The sequence below is a fragment of the Podarcis gaigeae genome, assembly GCF_964106915.1.
Source record: "Podarcis gaigeae genome assembly, chromosome: 8".
Lineage (NCBI taxonomy): Eukaryota > Metazoa > Chordata > Lepidosauria > Squamata > Lacertidae > Podarcis > Podarcis gaigeae.
The window spans coordinates 54650430-54662947 of NC_139684.1; the positions used below are offsets into that span (position 1 = coordinate 54650430).

The 12518-nt window shown below is 44.8% G+C and overlaps 1 protein-coding gene across 4 annotated transcripts in view; it reads right to left on the reverse strand.

Annotated features, from left to right (window-relative positions):
- WDR59 (WD repeat domain 59) overlaps positions 1–12518 on the reverse strand; it is a 42348-nt gene that overhangs the window by 26833 nt on the left and 2997 nt on the right. For 2 of the 4 annotated variants that reach the window (XM_083751405.1, XM_083751404.1), the window contains exons 2-8: positions 9130–9179; positions 5761–5896; positions 4423–4508; positions 2836–2916; positions 1953–1990; positions 1008–1096; positions 811–927 (exon numbers count right to left, since the gene is read on the reverse strand). In XM_083751405.1, the coding sequence (XP_083607531.1) occupies positions 811–927; positions 1008–1096; positions 1953–1990; positions 2836–2916; positions 4423–4508; positions 5761–5896; positions 9130–9179 (597 nt within the window). The remainder of the gene's footprint in view (positions 1–810; positions 928–1007; positions 1097–1952; positions 1991–2835; positions 2917–4422; positions 4509–5760; positions 5897–9129; positions 9180–12518) is intronic. The other 2 variants (XM_083751407.1, XM_083751406.1) reach the window with 1 other exon arrangement.

Below are 12518 nucleotides of genomic sequence, written 5' to 3' on the forward strand. Positions count from 1 at the left end.
GGCTGTCCTTGAAAACAGTCTGGAAACAAAATGCTGCTGCCCTCCTCATGCTAGAACTGGGCCAAAGACACAGCTAAGTAAGAGTAGTGCACTCAGTACACAATCTCTCTGAAAGCTACCGGGTATAATTAAAAAATGAAAGCAATGACCCATAAAGTCCTATAAACTGCCTTAAGCTATGATGCTTTCAAGCAGGGGTGGGAATGCCTGACCCTGCAAACATGACTGGACTTCGCCTTTCATCACCCCTGTTGGCCACATTAGGCTGGGGCTGATGGGAACTGGGTTAAGAGTGTTGCAGAGGTTAAGAGTGTTGGGCTGCAGCCTGGGAGACCAAGGTTCAAGTTCCCAGCCAGCCATGAAGCTCATTGGGTGACTTTTGACTTCTCAGCCTAAGCTACCGCACAGGCTCACTGCACATGGATGGAGCTTTACAAAAAAATATAAGAACACACCAAAAATGGGCAGATCCCGCTTTTGCAAAACAAAATGCAAAGATGCTCAAAGACTGCAATGTTTGTTTAGCCTGTGGCAGTTTCATACACTGTGACATGCAGCAAGGAGTATGGGAAAGTAGTCTTGGAAAAATTGGTTGCTCATTCACCAGGACACCCCTTCCCTCAAAACCAGGATGGTGCCCACACATACCCTCCATTCATTTCCCAGTGACCCCCAATGGCTGTGAAGACTGGCAGGGACCAGCACAACTGGAACTCTCCACCTGCCTGGCTGGTGAAGTTCACATTTCAGCCAGAAATGCGCCATGTCGGCTTAAGGGCCCTCAAAACCCAGCCCCACCCACCCACCTACCCTGACAGAGTTGTCCTGGCTGGACGTAGCCAATATGTTCTCATTGTCTGGGTGCCAGTCCAAGCCATGGATTTTAGAGAGATGAGCAGCCAAGTACTCCACCGCAGTGCCGGGTTTCTGCAAGAAGAGATTTCATTTGAAAGCTTGCACAAGAGATGACCACAACCATCTCCCTTAGAGGGGCAACAGTGACTCACCCGCCTGTCCCAAATGCGCACATCCCCGTCATGGCTGGTTGCCAAGCAGTGGGCATTCTTCTTATTCCATTTTACCTGGGAGGCACCAGCTGCAGAAGGAACAGAGCACACACACAATTTAAAAGAACACCAACATGCCAATAGGTTGTATGGTCAGGTGAGTATGACGACGGCACAGCAAATGCAAGTGAGATGTCACGTCAGCCCAGCCTGGGTATTGTATCTTGCTGGGCACAAATAATTGACAATGAATAGGGCAAGAGATTTCGAAAATGGAGTGGTCACCAGAGGCGTAGTACGGAATGCTGCAGGGTGCAGCACAGCCACCCGAGAAGGCCAGCCCAGGGCACCAGTCAAGAACCAAGCCAGCTCATCTGCAGCCTACTGATGCAGCAGGCAACTGTCTGGGAAAGTGGGACGTGGGTCAAGTTTTGAAAAATAGGCTATCACAGGTATAGACAAAAGGTAGATTGGGCTCTACTGGAAGACTCCTAGGTGATTTGCAGCAGATTGCCAAGAAGCTCTGGATCACAATGCCTTAGCAAGAACATCAACAAAATGACACCCCTGCCCTGTCCTAAATTATGCTGCTGAAATAAAGTCTGAGTAAGGCAGAAGTTGACACTTTATGCTAGCCTCTCCCAAGCTGGTGCCCTCCACATACTTAGGGCTACTACTCCCACCCGCCACAACCATGCTAGTTGGGGCTGATGGGAGTTGTAGGGCATGGCATCTGGAGGGCGCCAGGTTGAGGAAGGCTGCTTAATACCATTGCCAGATATGCTACTGCCTGCTCCAATAGTGGCAGGCATGCCACAGGTTGGACACCTTGTGGGCTACTGGAACCCAGTGCCAAGACCTCTTCTTTGCAGGGCACTTAACACCAACTATCGAGTGAAATATTATGCCAATATTTCAAATTCCACCTAACCAACTGGTACTTACCGACGGCAGAAAGTGAGACAGTAGGCTTCCGAGTGTCCCTGAAATACAACAATACCAGCATAAGCATATATACTGTTCCCTCTCTATTCAGGTTAGTACCTCTCAATTTTTGCTTCTCCAACTTAAAACTGGAGACACAGAGTTCTTACACTCAGTAAGTTTTGCATTTTGGGGGTAACAAACTTCACTATTTTGACCAGTGACATGTGATACAGAGAGGCAACAGCATTACTTGCCTCCAGAGAAGGTGGACAGAAGAGGGCCAGGCCAGGCCAGGCAATATGCAGAGACAGAGCAGGCAATCTTCTCTGCAGTTGAGGACTCTGAGCTTTCATTAATAGTTTAATTAACTTTTTTCTTTTGTCTTTTTTTCTATTACGTTTTATTGTAATTTATATTTGGTGTTAGCCACCCTGGCCAGGGAGGGCAGGGTCTACATTAAAAAAAATAATATTATCATTATTAATTAATTATTATTATTATTATTAGCTCATTTCTCACGGCAATGAATTTGAAAACAACTGACCTAGGCGGACAGCAAATCATTCAGCCACCACCAGCTCCCACAACTGAAGCTCAGCTGCATGGTAGCTTCTGCACAATGCGGCGGGGGTGGGGGTGGACTATGCTAGTGAGGCAAAGTGCAGAATGCAGAGGGGCCTTACAGACACAGGCTGCTGGGGTTTCTAGTTCACTTGCCTGGGGAGGGCTCCTTCATGATCCCAAATATGAAAGAGCAAAACCCATTCACCAAGAGGATATTACTAGGAACAGCTTCACCTTCCAAATTATCCTGCTCCAGTGGCAGCAGTCCAAAGTGCCACACGGGCATTTGCTCCCATAAAGACCAGCAATATCTTTCCCAATGTGCCTCTGCACTTACTTGATATCCCAGATGTAGATGTACGTGTCAACCGAACTGGTAACCAGCAGGTCCGGCTCAAAAACTGCCCAGTCCAAATCACTAGAAAAGTTGCAAACAAGGGAAGGGGGGGAGCATCAGCAAGAGGGATCTATCTTGGACAGCTGCAAACACCAGACTCTGCATAGTCATTAGTAATTCTCTTGTTCATTGCCTTCTTAACACAATACCCCATTGGCCCAGTTTCACAGCTCCAAAGACCAGCATTTCCAAAGACAGAAGGCATCATCCAGGGAGCTTTAGCTACATGCCCTTTGCTAATTTTCCTGGCCACTGTGTTTCTCTAGGGCAGAGGTACGAAACCTCCAACCCATGGGCCAAAGGGAGCGCCCCCAGGACTCTCCCCAGAGTGCTTTGGTTTGGCTAAAATATGTTCTTGAAATATATTACCTCTTGGAGGATGGAAAGGGGTGTGTGGATGTGTGGGGGTGTAAAACTCACTTGTGTGGCTGGAATGTAGCACATTGTACAAAAGGCAGGATTCACATCTGCTGATCCACCCACTTTTACCCCTGGTTCCATCCACCACTGGATTGTGTCCACCTCATCCCACAAGATTGCCCGTGAGATTAAAATGTTCCCCACCACAGCCCTGGAGCAGAAGGTTCCACAAAAACAAGATCCATGATGGCAAACAGTGTTCCTGAAAAACAGCTAGCCCACTACTACTGAGATCTCCCTATAACACGGCCACAGAAAGAGCAATATTGCTTAACATCTGTATGATGCTTCCTATACATTAACACCCTGCAAGGTACATCAGTATTATCAGCCATATTTCAAATAGGGAGGCTGTGACCAAGAGTGCTGTTTGCCTAAGGTCACCTATTGAGCTCATGGCAGAGGTGAGATTCAAAATGGAGACTTCATGCAGCCCAGTCCCTTAGCCCTTAGACTACCCCAGCTCCCAACAGAATTTGTGTCCTGGAATATTCTTCTGAATCCTCTGTAATGCAAAGCAGTTTCACAGAAAACAAACTGGCATGCAAAGAGGTAGAAAGTTTGAAAAGCACAGCTCTGAGGACTAGGGGAGTTCCAGCTCACCAGAGAAAAACACCCTGTTGCTGCTGAGACCATCATTTAATCAGGATGAGAGGGGGGTGCTTAATCTTGTTCTCCCCCTAATTCACTGCATGAATATTGAAAATATGTCCAGACAAACTCAGGATTTGCTAAGCTGGAATATCTGGACATGTCCGCAGATAGTTGGTTAGATTGTGGTGCTTATAACGCCAAGGTTGCAAGTTTGATCCCAATAAGGGACAGCTCCATACTGCAGCACTGCAGGGGGTTGGACTAGATAATCATCAGGGTCTTTTCCAACTCTATGATTCTATGAGACCAAAGTTCCTGCAGCAGTGACTGATGCACTTCATGCACTCCAAGCAGGGAGGGCCAAAAGGGGGGCTTCAGAGGGGGGAAAGGAGGGGGGGTTCCAAGCATCAAGCTCATCACATCAGGACTGAAATTCCCAACACCATGAGCCAGTGTGCAAGGCTCACTGGCCCGCATGACAATGGAGTGCGCTAGGGCTCCCCAGGGCCGTACCTGATCACACGTGTGTGCCCTTGCAAGGAAGTGCCAACTTCCCCATTACCATCTTTCCATTTATACAGGTCAACTCGTTGGTTGCTCTGAAATTAAACAGAAGACATGAGAAGCCACAACATGGGCAGCAGAGTGCTATGTAACTACAGAAGTGCTCCCTAGCATTGGAACACTACACCACCCTTTAAAATCAGCAGGAAAGACCCTGCTCTGAAGCACGTCAACAGGAGAAACTAGCTTGCCAGCATCTTTGCTACAACAGCTCTTCCTCCCTCCCTCCCAGCCACACACCACCCCCAAGAGTCTGAAATGAAATCCCCACAGAGATGCATCAATGCACCACCCATTTAATTTTTCCTAAATGATGCAAGACAACTTACGAGAATTGATTTGGCTGCTTTAAGTTCTCCTTTATTTACACCACCTCACCTGTTTTTAATGGCTTGTTGGTTCATTTTGATCCTCAGAATGCTTTACTGATTCTGAAGTTTGTTAGTTGCCTTGATCATCAAATAAAGTTTAGCAAAAACAAATTGTGCTTTGGTCCACAAATCACACGAAACCATCGTTTTAAAAAAACCTATGGTTTAATATGAACAAGCAGCATGTGAACTGCTGAAAAGCTTCTGCTCCACTCATTTCCTGCTCAAAACTGGACTTATGGTTTGTTTCCCTTCTGAGGCTTATTCTTTTCTTATGTTCTTATGACTGCAAATCTTCTAGATGACCATTTTGGGCAAGAGGAGCACCCTTTCCCACCAGAAAACATGTTTAACTTTTCACACAACCAAGAAAAGTTAGCATTTGTAAGAACACCCAATGCAACTACTCCACTACAAACCCTTGAAACATTCTGATTGACAGGATAAAAAGGGCAATATAGAGTCATTAACTGTGCTGCCCCCAATCCCTGTCCATGAATGAAGATGTCCTGGCCACATACACACACATGACTTGGGATCATGTCTAACGTTACATTTCCCTCACCAAATGTTTAAAATGCTGGGAGGGAGGTGGCTAGAAGAGAGCTGAATATGTGTTTTTATGTGTAACACTGGAAAGGGCCAGATGTGGGCAAGCTTCCAAGAAGTTCTGTGGAATTCAAACAACCTGTCCCAAGAACTGAAAGGGGCTGATTATTGCAGAGTAAAGGGGTGTGTGGAATAAACATGATTGTTGCTATTGTTATTTCTGTTTAGGGTACCACGTGCGGAAAGGTGGGACTCTGAACACCAGCATAGCCCCATTCCCACAAGCTAGTTGGACAGATTTGTTGCACTCCTGGGATCCAATTGGGAGGAAATGTAATCACAGGATCAGCGCCAGCATGGAGCATACCGACGCAGCAAAGTAGTGTGAGTGACTGTCATGCGGGTTCCACTGCACAGCTCCTATGTCCCACTTGCTCTGGCGCGAGATCTTGCGGTGGCCATCAGAAGGTGCATCTAAGTTAACAATGTAGAGGAAGCGGCGCCTGCAAGAGACAGAAACACACAAAGAAGACATCAGCAGCATCACACTGGAACCAGCCTGTGAGTTGATGCACCTACGATTTCCAAAGCACCAGAAGAATAGAGCACAGTCGACCACCTACAAACTCCATCTTGTTTCTGAAACTGCTTGGGGGGGATGGATCTTTATCAATGCTGGTCAAAATGGGCTAAGCTACACTCCATCATGAGTGGAGGGCAGATTTTGCTCCCATGAACAGCTCAGACTTTCCTTGAAAGTAATGGGTGGCAGCCACTTAATTCAAGGATGGTTCTGAAGCTGGAGATAAACTTTGTTCCCAATGACCCCAGCCCCTGGGGTAAACAAGCTATGCTTGATGGGATTCTGCTATTCAGTCACACCAGAGTATTGGGAACCTCTGTAAGGTCCAAGAGGTTGAGCGAGAACCATGCAGCATCTCTTGTTAAGCTTCACAGCCATGACCAAAGACTTGAATCTGGGCCTCCTTGCTCAGCTCAGCACTCCAACCACAACCCTACACTGGCTCTGCGACATAAATCGTGAAACGTTAAAGTGAAAGAGATGCAAATTAAAGACAGCCGTGAACAAGAGGACATTAACTTTGCTGCTGCAGAACTTCACAACAGCAAAATCCTATATGACATATTCCAGGCCAGGCTAATGCAAACTGGTTAGTTGGACACCAGGCTTGTAGTTGGCCTGTTTCCTCCAAGGGACTGACGGAGGCGCTGGCTGACAGCAATGTAAGGCTACACGGTCAGACGGCTTAAAGACACAAAGTCCTACACGGTGTGTGACATTGCGCCAGTGAGAGACTGACAGGGCGGGCAGCTAGATCCACCACCATGGAATGCCTCTCAAGAGGCTTAAAAATATCACAGAATATGATATGGAGACAACTATGTCCAACCTTCCTTTCTCAGTCAGGATGTCGGCCTAGTTTCTGCAAAGAACGGAAGGGAGTGTAAACATGTGTCTGGTGTGTATCACTTCAGACTACAGGTGGAGCTGACATGACTGAATGTTCTTTCCATGCAAACGAGTAAATCAAGGCGAATGATCCCAACCAATTCTATGCATGGGGCTTTTGGAAAAACAAAAAACCCTGTATGGAAGAAGCAGCCTTCCAGTTAGATGAACTCATACCAGTCATCCTGAAACAGATTTACTGCCTCGTCTGTGGATTGCAAGAACTAGGTCACAATTTAGATCCTTGCCTGGCTTGAGAAGCTGAAATCAATCTCAGATTTTTGACCACAAGGTGATTCCATGATCCCAGCCTTTACCTAATAAAAAATCAATTTGAACGCGCTCTCACATGGCAAAAGCTGGCATTCACCACCTATGGTATATTCACTGAAAATAAGCTTGTCTCCAGATGATAAGCACTGCATTCTATCAGGGGCAGGCACATTTGAATAGAATATTTACCACAAGGATAATGTCGCATCAAAATATAAAATGAGAGTTACGAAATATCACTCTGGGAAGGCAAGAAGGAACAGGCATGAACCCCCATGCAGAGTAATGTCCAGAGACTTAGAGACAACCTGGGGAACGGCTGGGTGCAAAGCTGCACCAACTTTGTTCAGATACTCTACCAGTACACTCTCAGTTCTTTTTTTCTTTTTTCCTTACTGTTTTTATTGAAATATTTTCATGGATAGCAAAGGCACATATAGTGTCTACGGTTTCGGTTCATGGAGTCCTTTCTACATTTGGTGTGAGACACTGCTATCATAGGCATTGAGAGGATTGGGGGGGGGGAGAAAGAGGTGGGGGGAGAGAGGTTGGAGAAAGAAGGGGGTAATGCTTTTTTCTTCTTTTGCATAGTGTATGTGCATGGTTTTTGTATCACTGTCATGTGGATAGGTTCTGCATCTATTCGTTTATTAATTTTTGTTGGTAGTGGGAGAGATTGGGGAGCCCAGGACATGGCTGGTTGCATTCAATTGATTGAAGTGAGGGGTGTGTGGGTGTGGTGTGGGTGGGTGGGTGGGTGTGTAAGGGGATTCTATGCTGTTGGAGGGTTTATGTTGGTATCTTGTTGAGCTGTGTATGAAATAAAGGGCAGCCACACTAGATTGAAGGCATCCTTTTGTTTGTCCCCATGCTAATTTCATTTTTTTTTATGCCCTGACCTGGCATGGAGGGGGCAGGAGGGTCAGGGTTGGTGCAAGTGCAATCAATCCACATTTACATGTAGAGAACTAATGTCTGCATAGGGCATTAGGGAAAGAAACAGCATACAAGGATGAAAAGAAGCATGAAGGTTAGACTTTGGAAAACACACAAGCAGGAGGACATCAGATAATCAAATCAGCAGAAGTTGAAGGTCACTGAACAGAGCTGAATACATGCAAGATGGGATTAGGGATAAGACTGAACAAGGCTTCAAACATCAGCAACATGGAAAAGAAGCAGTGTGGGGAGAGGCAAAGTGTAAGACTCAGAAGTCAAGGCCTCATGATTTTGGATCTGAGCAGCGACCTGTGCCTCAATATATTTTTTTAAGACTTTGCCAAAATGAATTGCATCTCATTAAAAAAAAATCTGCTGGGAGGGAAAATATGGCATAGACTCAGCATGAACAAAGTCTTTCTTCATACAACATATAATTGATATATGCAATTCAATGCTACAAGGTGTAGAAAATGTTAGTAACAGACAGCTTTTTTAAAAGTTTACAACTGCCTCCCCCACCTCGAAGTTTCAGACTACAGCTCCCATAGTCCCAAGCTATCATGGGAGCATTGATACTGGGGCTGATGGGAACTGTAGCCCAAATCCTTTGGAAGGGGCTAGACTGGGAAAGGCTGGTATGTACAAATTCAAGGAGGTTAGGTCTTATCAAAGGCTATTAGCCCACAACTACTAAATGGAGCTTCCATCTTGAGAGACAGTGTACTTCTAAACAGGACATCCTGACAGCAATCAGTGGGGTGGGGGTTGCCTTCATGCTCTGTTTCCCAGAAGAGGCTTTTGAATGGCCAGTCATGAAAACAGGACATTAGACTGAACAGATCCTAGAGTCAGATCCAGGAGGGGTCTTTTATGCTTTTGGCGCTTGAACTTATGCTATCAATCTCTTCTCTTCTGCCCCACTGAGAATGTGAAGCACTAGGAAGAGGAAGAACATCAACCCAAGAAGATGTGTCCATCTTCCCTCCACATCCACCTTCAAGCAGCTGCCAGGGCTAACTGCAATTCTATCCCAAAGGTGTTGGCACTCACCCAGAAAGCACTGCATGCTGCCCAAGACAGTCCACGGACATTGCAGTTGCCTGCAAAATAGGAGAGAGAGAGAAATAAGGTCCCTCACATTAGCTTAGCTTGTCAATACATTCATTGCTTAGGAAAAAGAAGAGAATGTTAAGTTGGAAAATTTGGTGGTGGGGAAAAGAGACCACTAGAGTCAACCTGATAGGGATGAAATAAACCTGATTAAACACACAATTAGGAAGGAGAGCTACACACACTTACTAGAGAGTAAGTGCCACTGACAACAACAGGATTTACCTTCACGTGGGCATGAGTAGGGTTGCACTCTAAGGAAAGGAATTCAATTTAGAGCAGAGGGGGAGTCAAGTGAGCTCTTGCCTGCAAATGCACAAATTACCTGCTCCAAAGATACTGAGATTTAAATATATATACTCAGTATGCTTAAATCCAAGCATACCCAATTTAAAGGGCTGCAGCCCCTCTTCACGCCAAGGGGTTTCTTTTTGTCCCCGTTTTGCAAGTTCTACATAAGTAATGGAAGCAAAGAAAAGGGAAGGGCAGTAAAATAGTACTAGTTGTTACTATTAAAAAATAGTTATCATGAAAAACTAAAAAGGATTATGACATTTTGGTTGAAAACAACCTTTTTCAGGAGCACTAAAAAACAAGCATATTTGCAAACCAAAATACACACAAGCACAATGGAAAAGCCTGTGATAAGAACCTGAAGTAGACAAGACATATCATAAAACCTAAAGTTGCTAAAGGCTTTGGTATGCAGCCTGGGAATGCTGTTTGATTTGCCTTTATCCCTTGAAACTCAAACAGCCTGAGTGGCAGGAATGACCTTCTAAAACTGAGCATAATACACCGTGTCCACCCCCTCCCCAAGGAAAGAGATAGCCTTGCCAGTTATCCAGTTATTCAAGGCAGGATTGCTGCAATGTGGTCCCCTTGAAGACTGTTCAGCAACTACAGCTAATTCAAAATACCTGCCCTGCTCTTCAAAAAGGGAGTTGGGGGGTGTCACTCATTTGGTCAACACTTTAGCTTAAAGCTAGAGCTCTGCTGTGCTACCTTGTCTTCAAACCAGTAACCCTACTTCTATTTGGGTGTTGTAGTAAAATTTAGCATAAAGCTTTTAATCCCAACAAGCAAATCAATACTGGAGTCCAAGTTCTGAGTCCACCATTAAGACCTAGGATAGTAGCTCTGTGATAAAGCATGCAGTAGGTCCCAGGTTCAGTCCCTGGCATCTCCAGGCAGTGCTACGTAAAGACCCATCTCAGATTGGAGAACCATTGTCAGTCAATGTAGAAAATACTAAGCTAGATGCATCAGTGGCATAACTCGGTATCTACCTAACAAGGATCACATCCTGCACCCCAACTGCTTTGCTGCAAATTGGCAGTGAATCAAGGCAGGTAAAGAGCAGCTACTACAGTGTTTTGGTAGTACTTTTCCCAGAAAGGCATAGACAAATGGAATGAGCCTGCAATGCAAACTCAGTAAACTTGTTTTAATAAAAGCACTTGATCTGCAAGCATATTGCACTGCTCGATAGCAATCAGACTGAAATGAAAGAGAAACATCATGAAAGGCAGCAAGTGATTAGAAGCAGATGAAACGCCTGCCTTTCCAGCCTCTCTCTGCTGTGCTTCTACACTGTCAATGTGACAGACTAGGTCAGTAGGTAAACACAACAGCTGTTGGGAGGAATGGAGAGAAAGATGAGCTCAGTTCTGGAAGGAGAAATTCCAGCATCAGAAAATGCCTAAAGGGCTTGGCCCTCTGGGAAAGATTTCTTCATGACCTCTGAAAGTCTGCCCAGAGCCAAACAACAGCAGAATCTCCTTCAAGTGGGTCCTTGGGGCATCCGTAATTGCTCCCATTATAGAAATACCTGCTAGCAGACTTGCACTGAAGCAGCTGCAAAGCTTGCAAGGAATCTGGAGCCACTACAGGACTCCAGCAGCTCAGTAACAATTTTTAGGTTTGCTGCAAATTCCACTCAAAAGATTCACATATCTCTGTTCCTAGAGCCCAACTAGGCTCCATGATCTAAGTTTTTGGAAAGCAGAGATCCAATTGCTGTTATCCCTCTAGTTCCTGCAAGGTCTTTCCTGATTGAGATTGTTATCTCTTTTGAATGTTTATGTACCCCACCTTTTGATTGAAGGGTCCTCAGGGTATTTGTTTCTCAATAGCATTAATGTGTACACATTTACTCCTAGAGTCTTGGAAGACTAGGATTCAAGAAGCAAGGATCCCACATGCTGGTCTATACTATCAGATGTCATCATGATGCAATTAAAAAGGCTTCATTGCATACTTTGCTGCAATCAAATATTGACAAATAATAGATAGTCAACTGACCATCATCCTAATCCTAGTAAAAAAAAAATATTAGTACACCATCTGCACACATATTTCCATTAAGTTTAACTACTTCCATCCCCCTCCAGTTTATGTGCAGAAAAGTATTGTGACTTATGTATTGGGGATGCTGCACTTGAAAAGCCTTTCAGGAAGAGAGTTTGCCAGTCTTATTCCATAACATACTGCACAGATACTCCTCAGTAGATATATCCATTATTCTATTTAATGAATTGGTTCCCAAAACAGTAATATTCTGGAATGAGGGGCTTCCACACAGGGAGCATTCACACGCATTCAAGAGTTTTCTAGCATGTGGAGGAGAGATATTTTATTTTTATTTATTTATACTTGCCTCTTCTCATGCTCCTAGTTGCACACTTAAGCCTCATTTCAAGTAGAACAAGATGACAGGAGAAGTTCCCATACCCTAAACCATTCTGCAAAGAGCACACATCCTGCATGGGTCTCATCTAAGCCTGGACAGGTTAAAAAGAGTTGTCCAAAATTCCTGTCAAGTACTGTCTGCTGCAGTCAGATACAATAGTGCTGAAGTGCTAAATGATGAAAGGGCATGTTTAGTCTGTGCTTCTTCCAACACTAAATGTAACCTTTTAAAGTATGTAAAAAAAGGCCCTGTTGGAACAGACCAAAGGCCCATCTAGTCTAGCTTCCTGTTCTCACAGTGGTCAATCAGATAGACTATGGGAAGCCCATAAGCAAAACCCAAGAGCAACAGCACTGCTTCCACTTGGGTCCCAGTAAATGGCATAGAAAGATAAACTGACTCCAACAGCAGTCACAATGGAACATGAGATATGACATAGCTGCCAAAAAGGTTGCATGCTAGATGGCGACGAAGATTCTGTTTCCACCAAGCTTTGAAAGTAGGCACTGGTTAAGTGCAGCATGCCTTCAATCTCTTTATAAGAAACACAAGTACACTTATTTTACATTACTTTAGAAGTGGCACTCCCCAACAGCTGTATAGAATAAATTAGCAGGAACAAGCTATATTAGAAGAA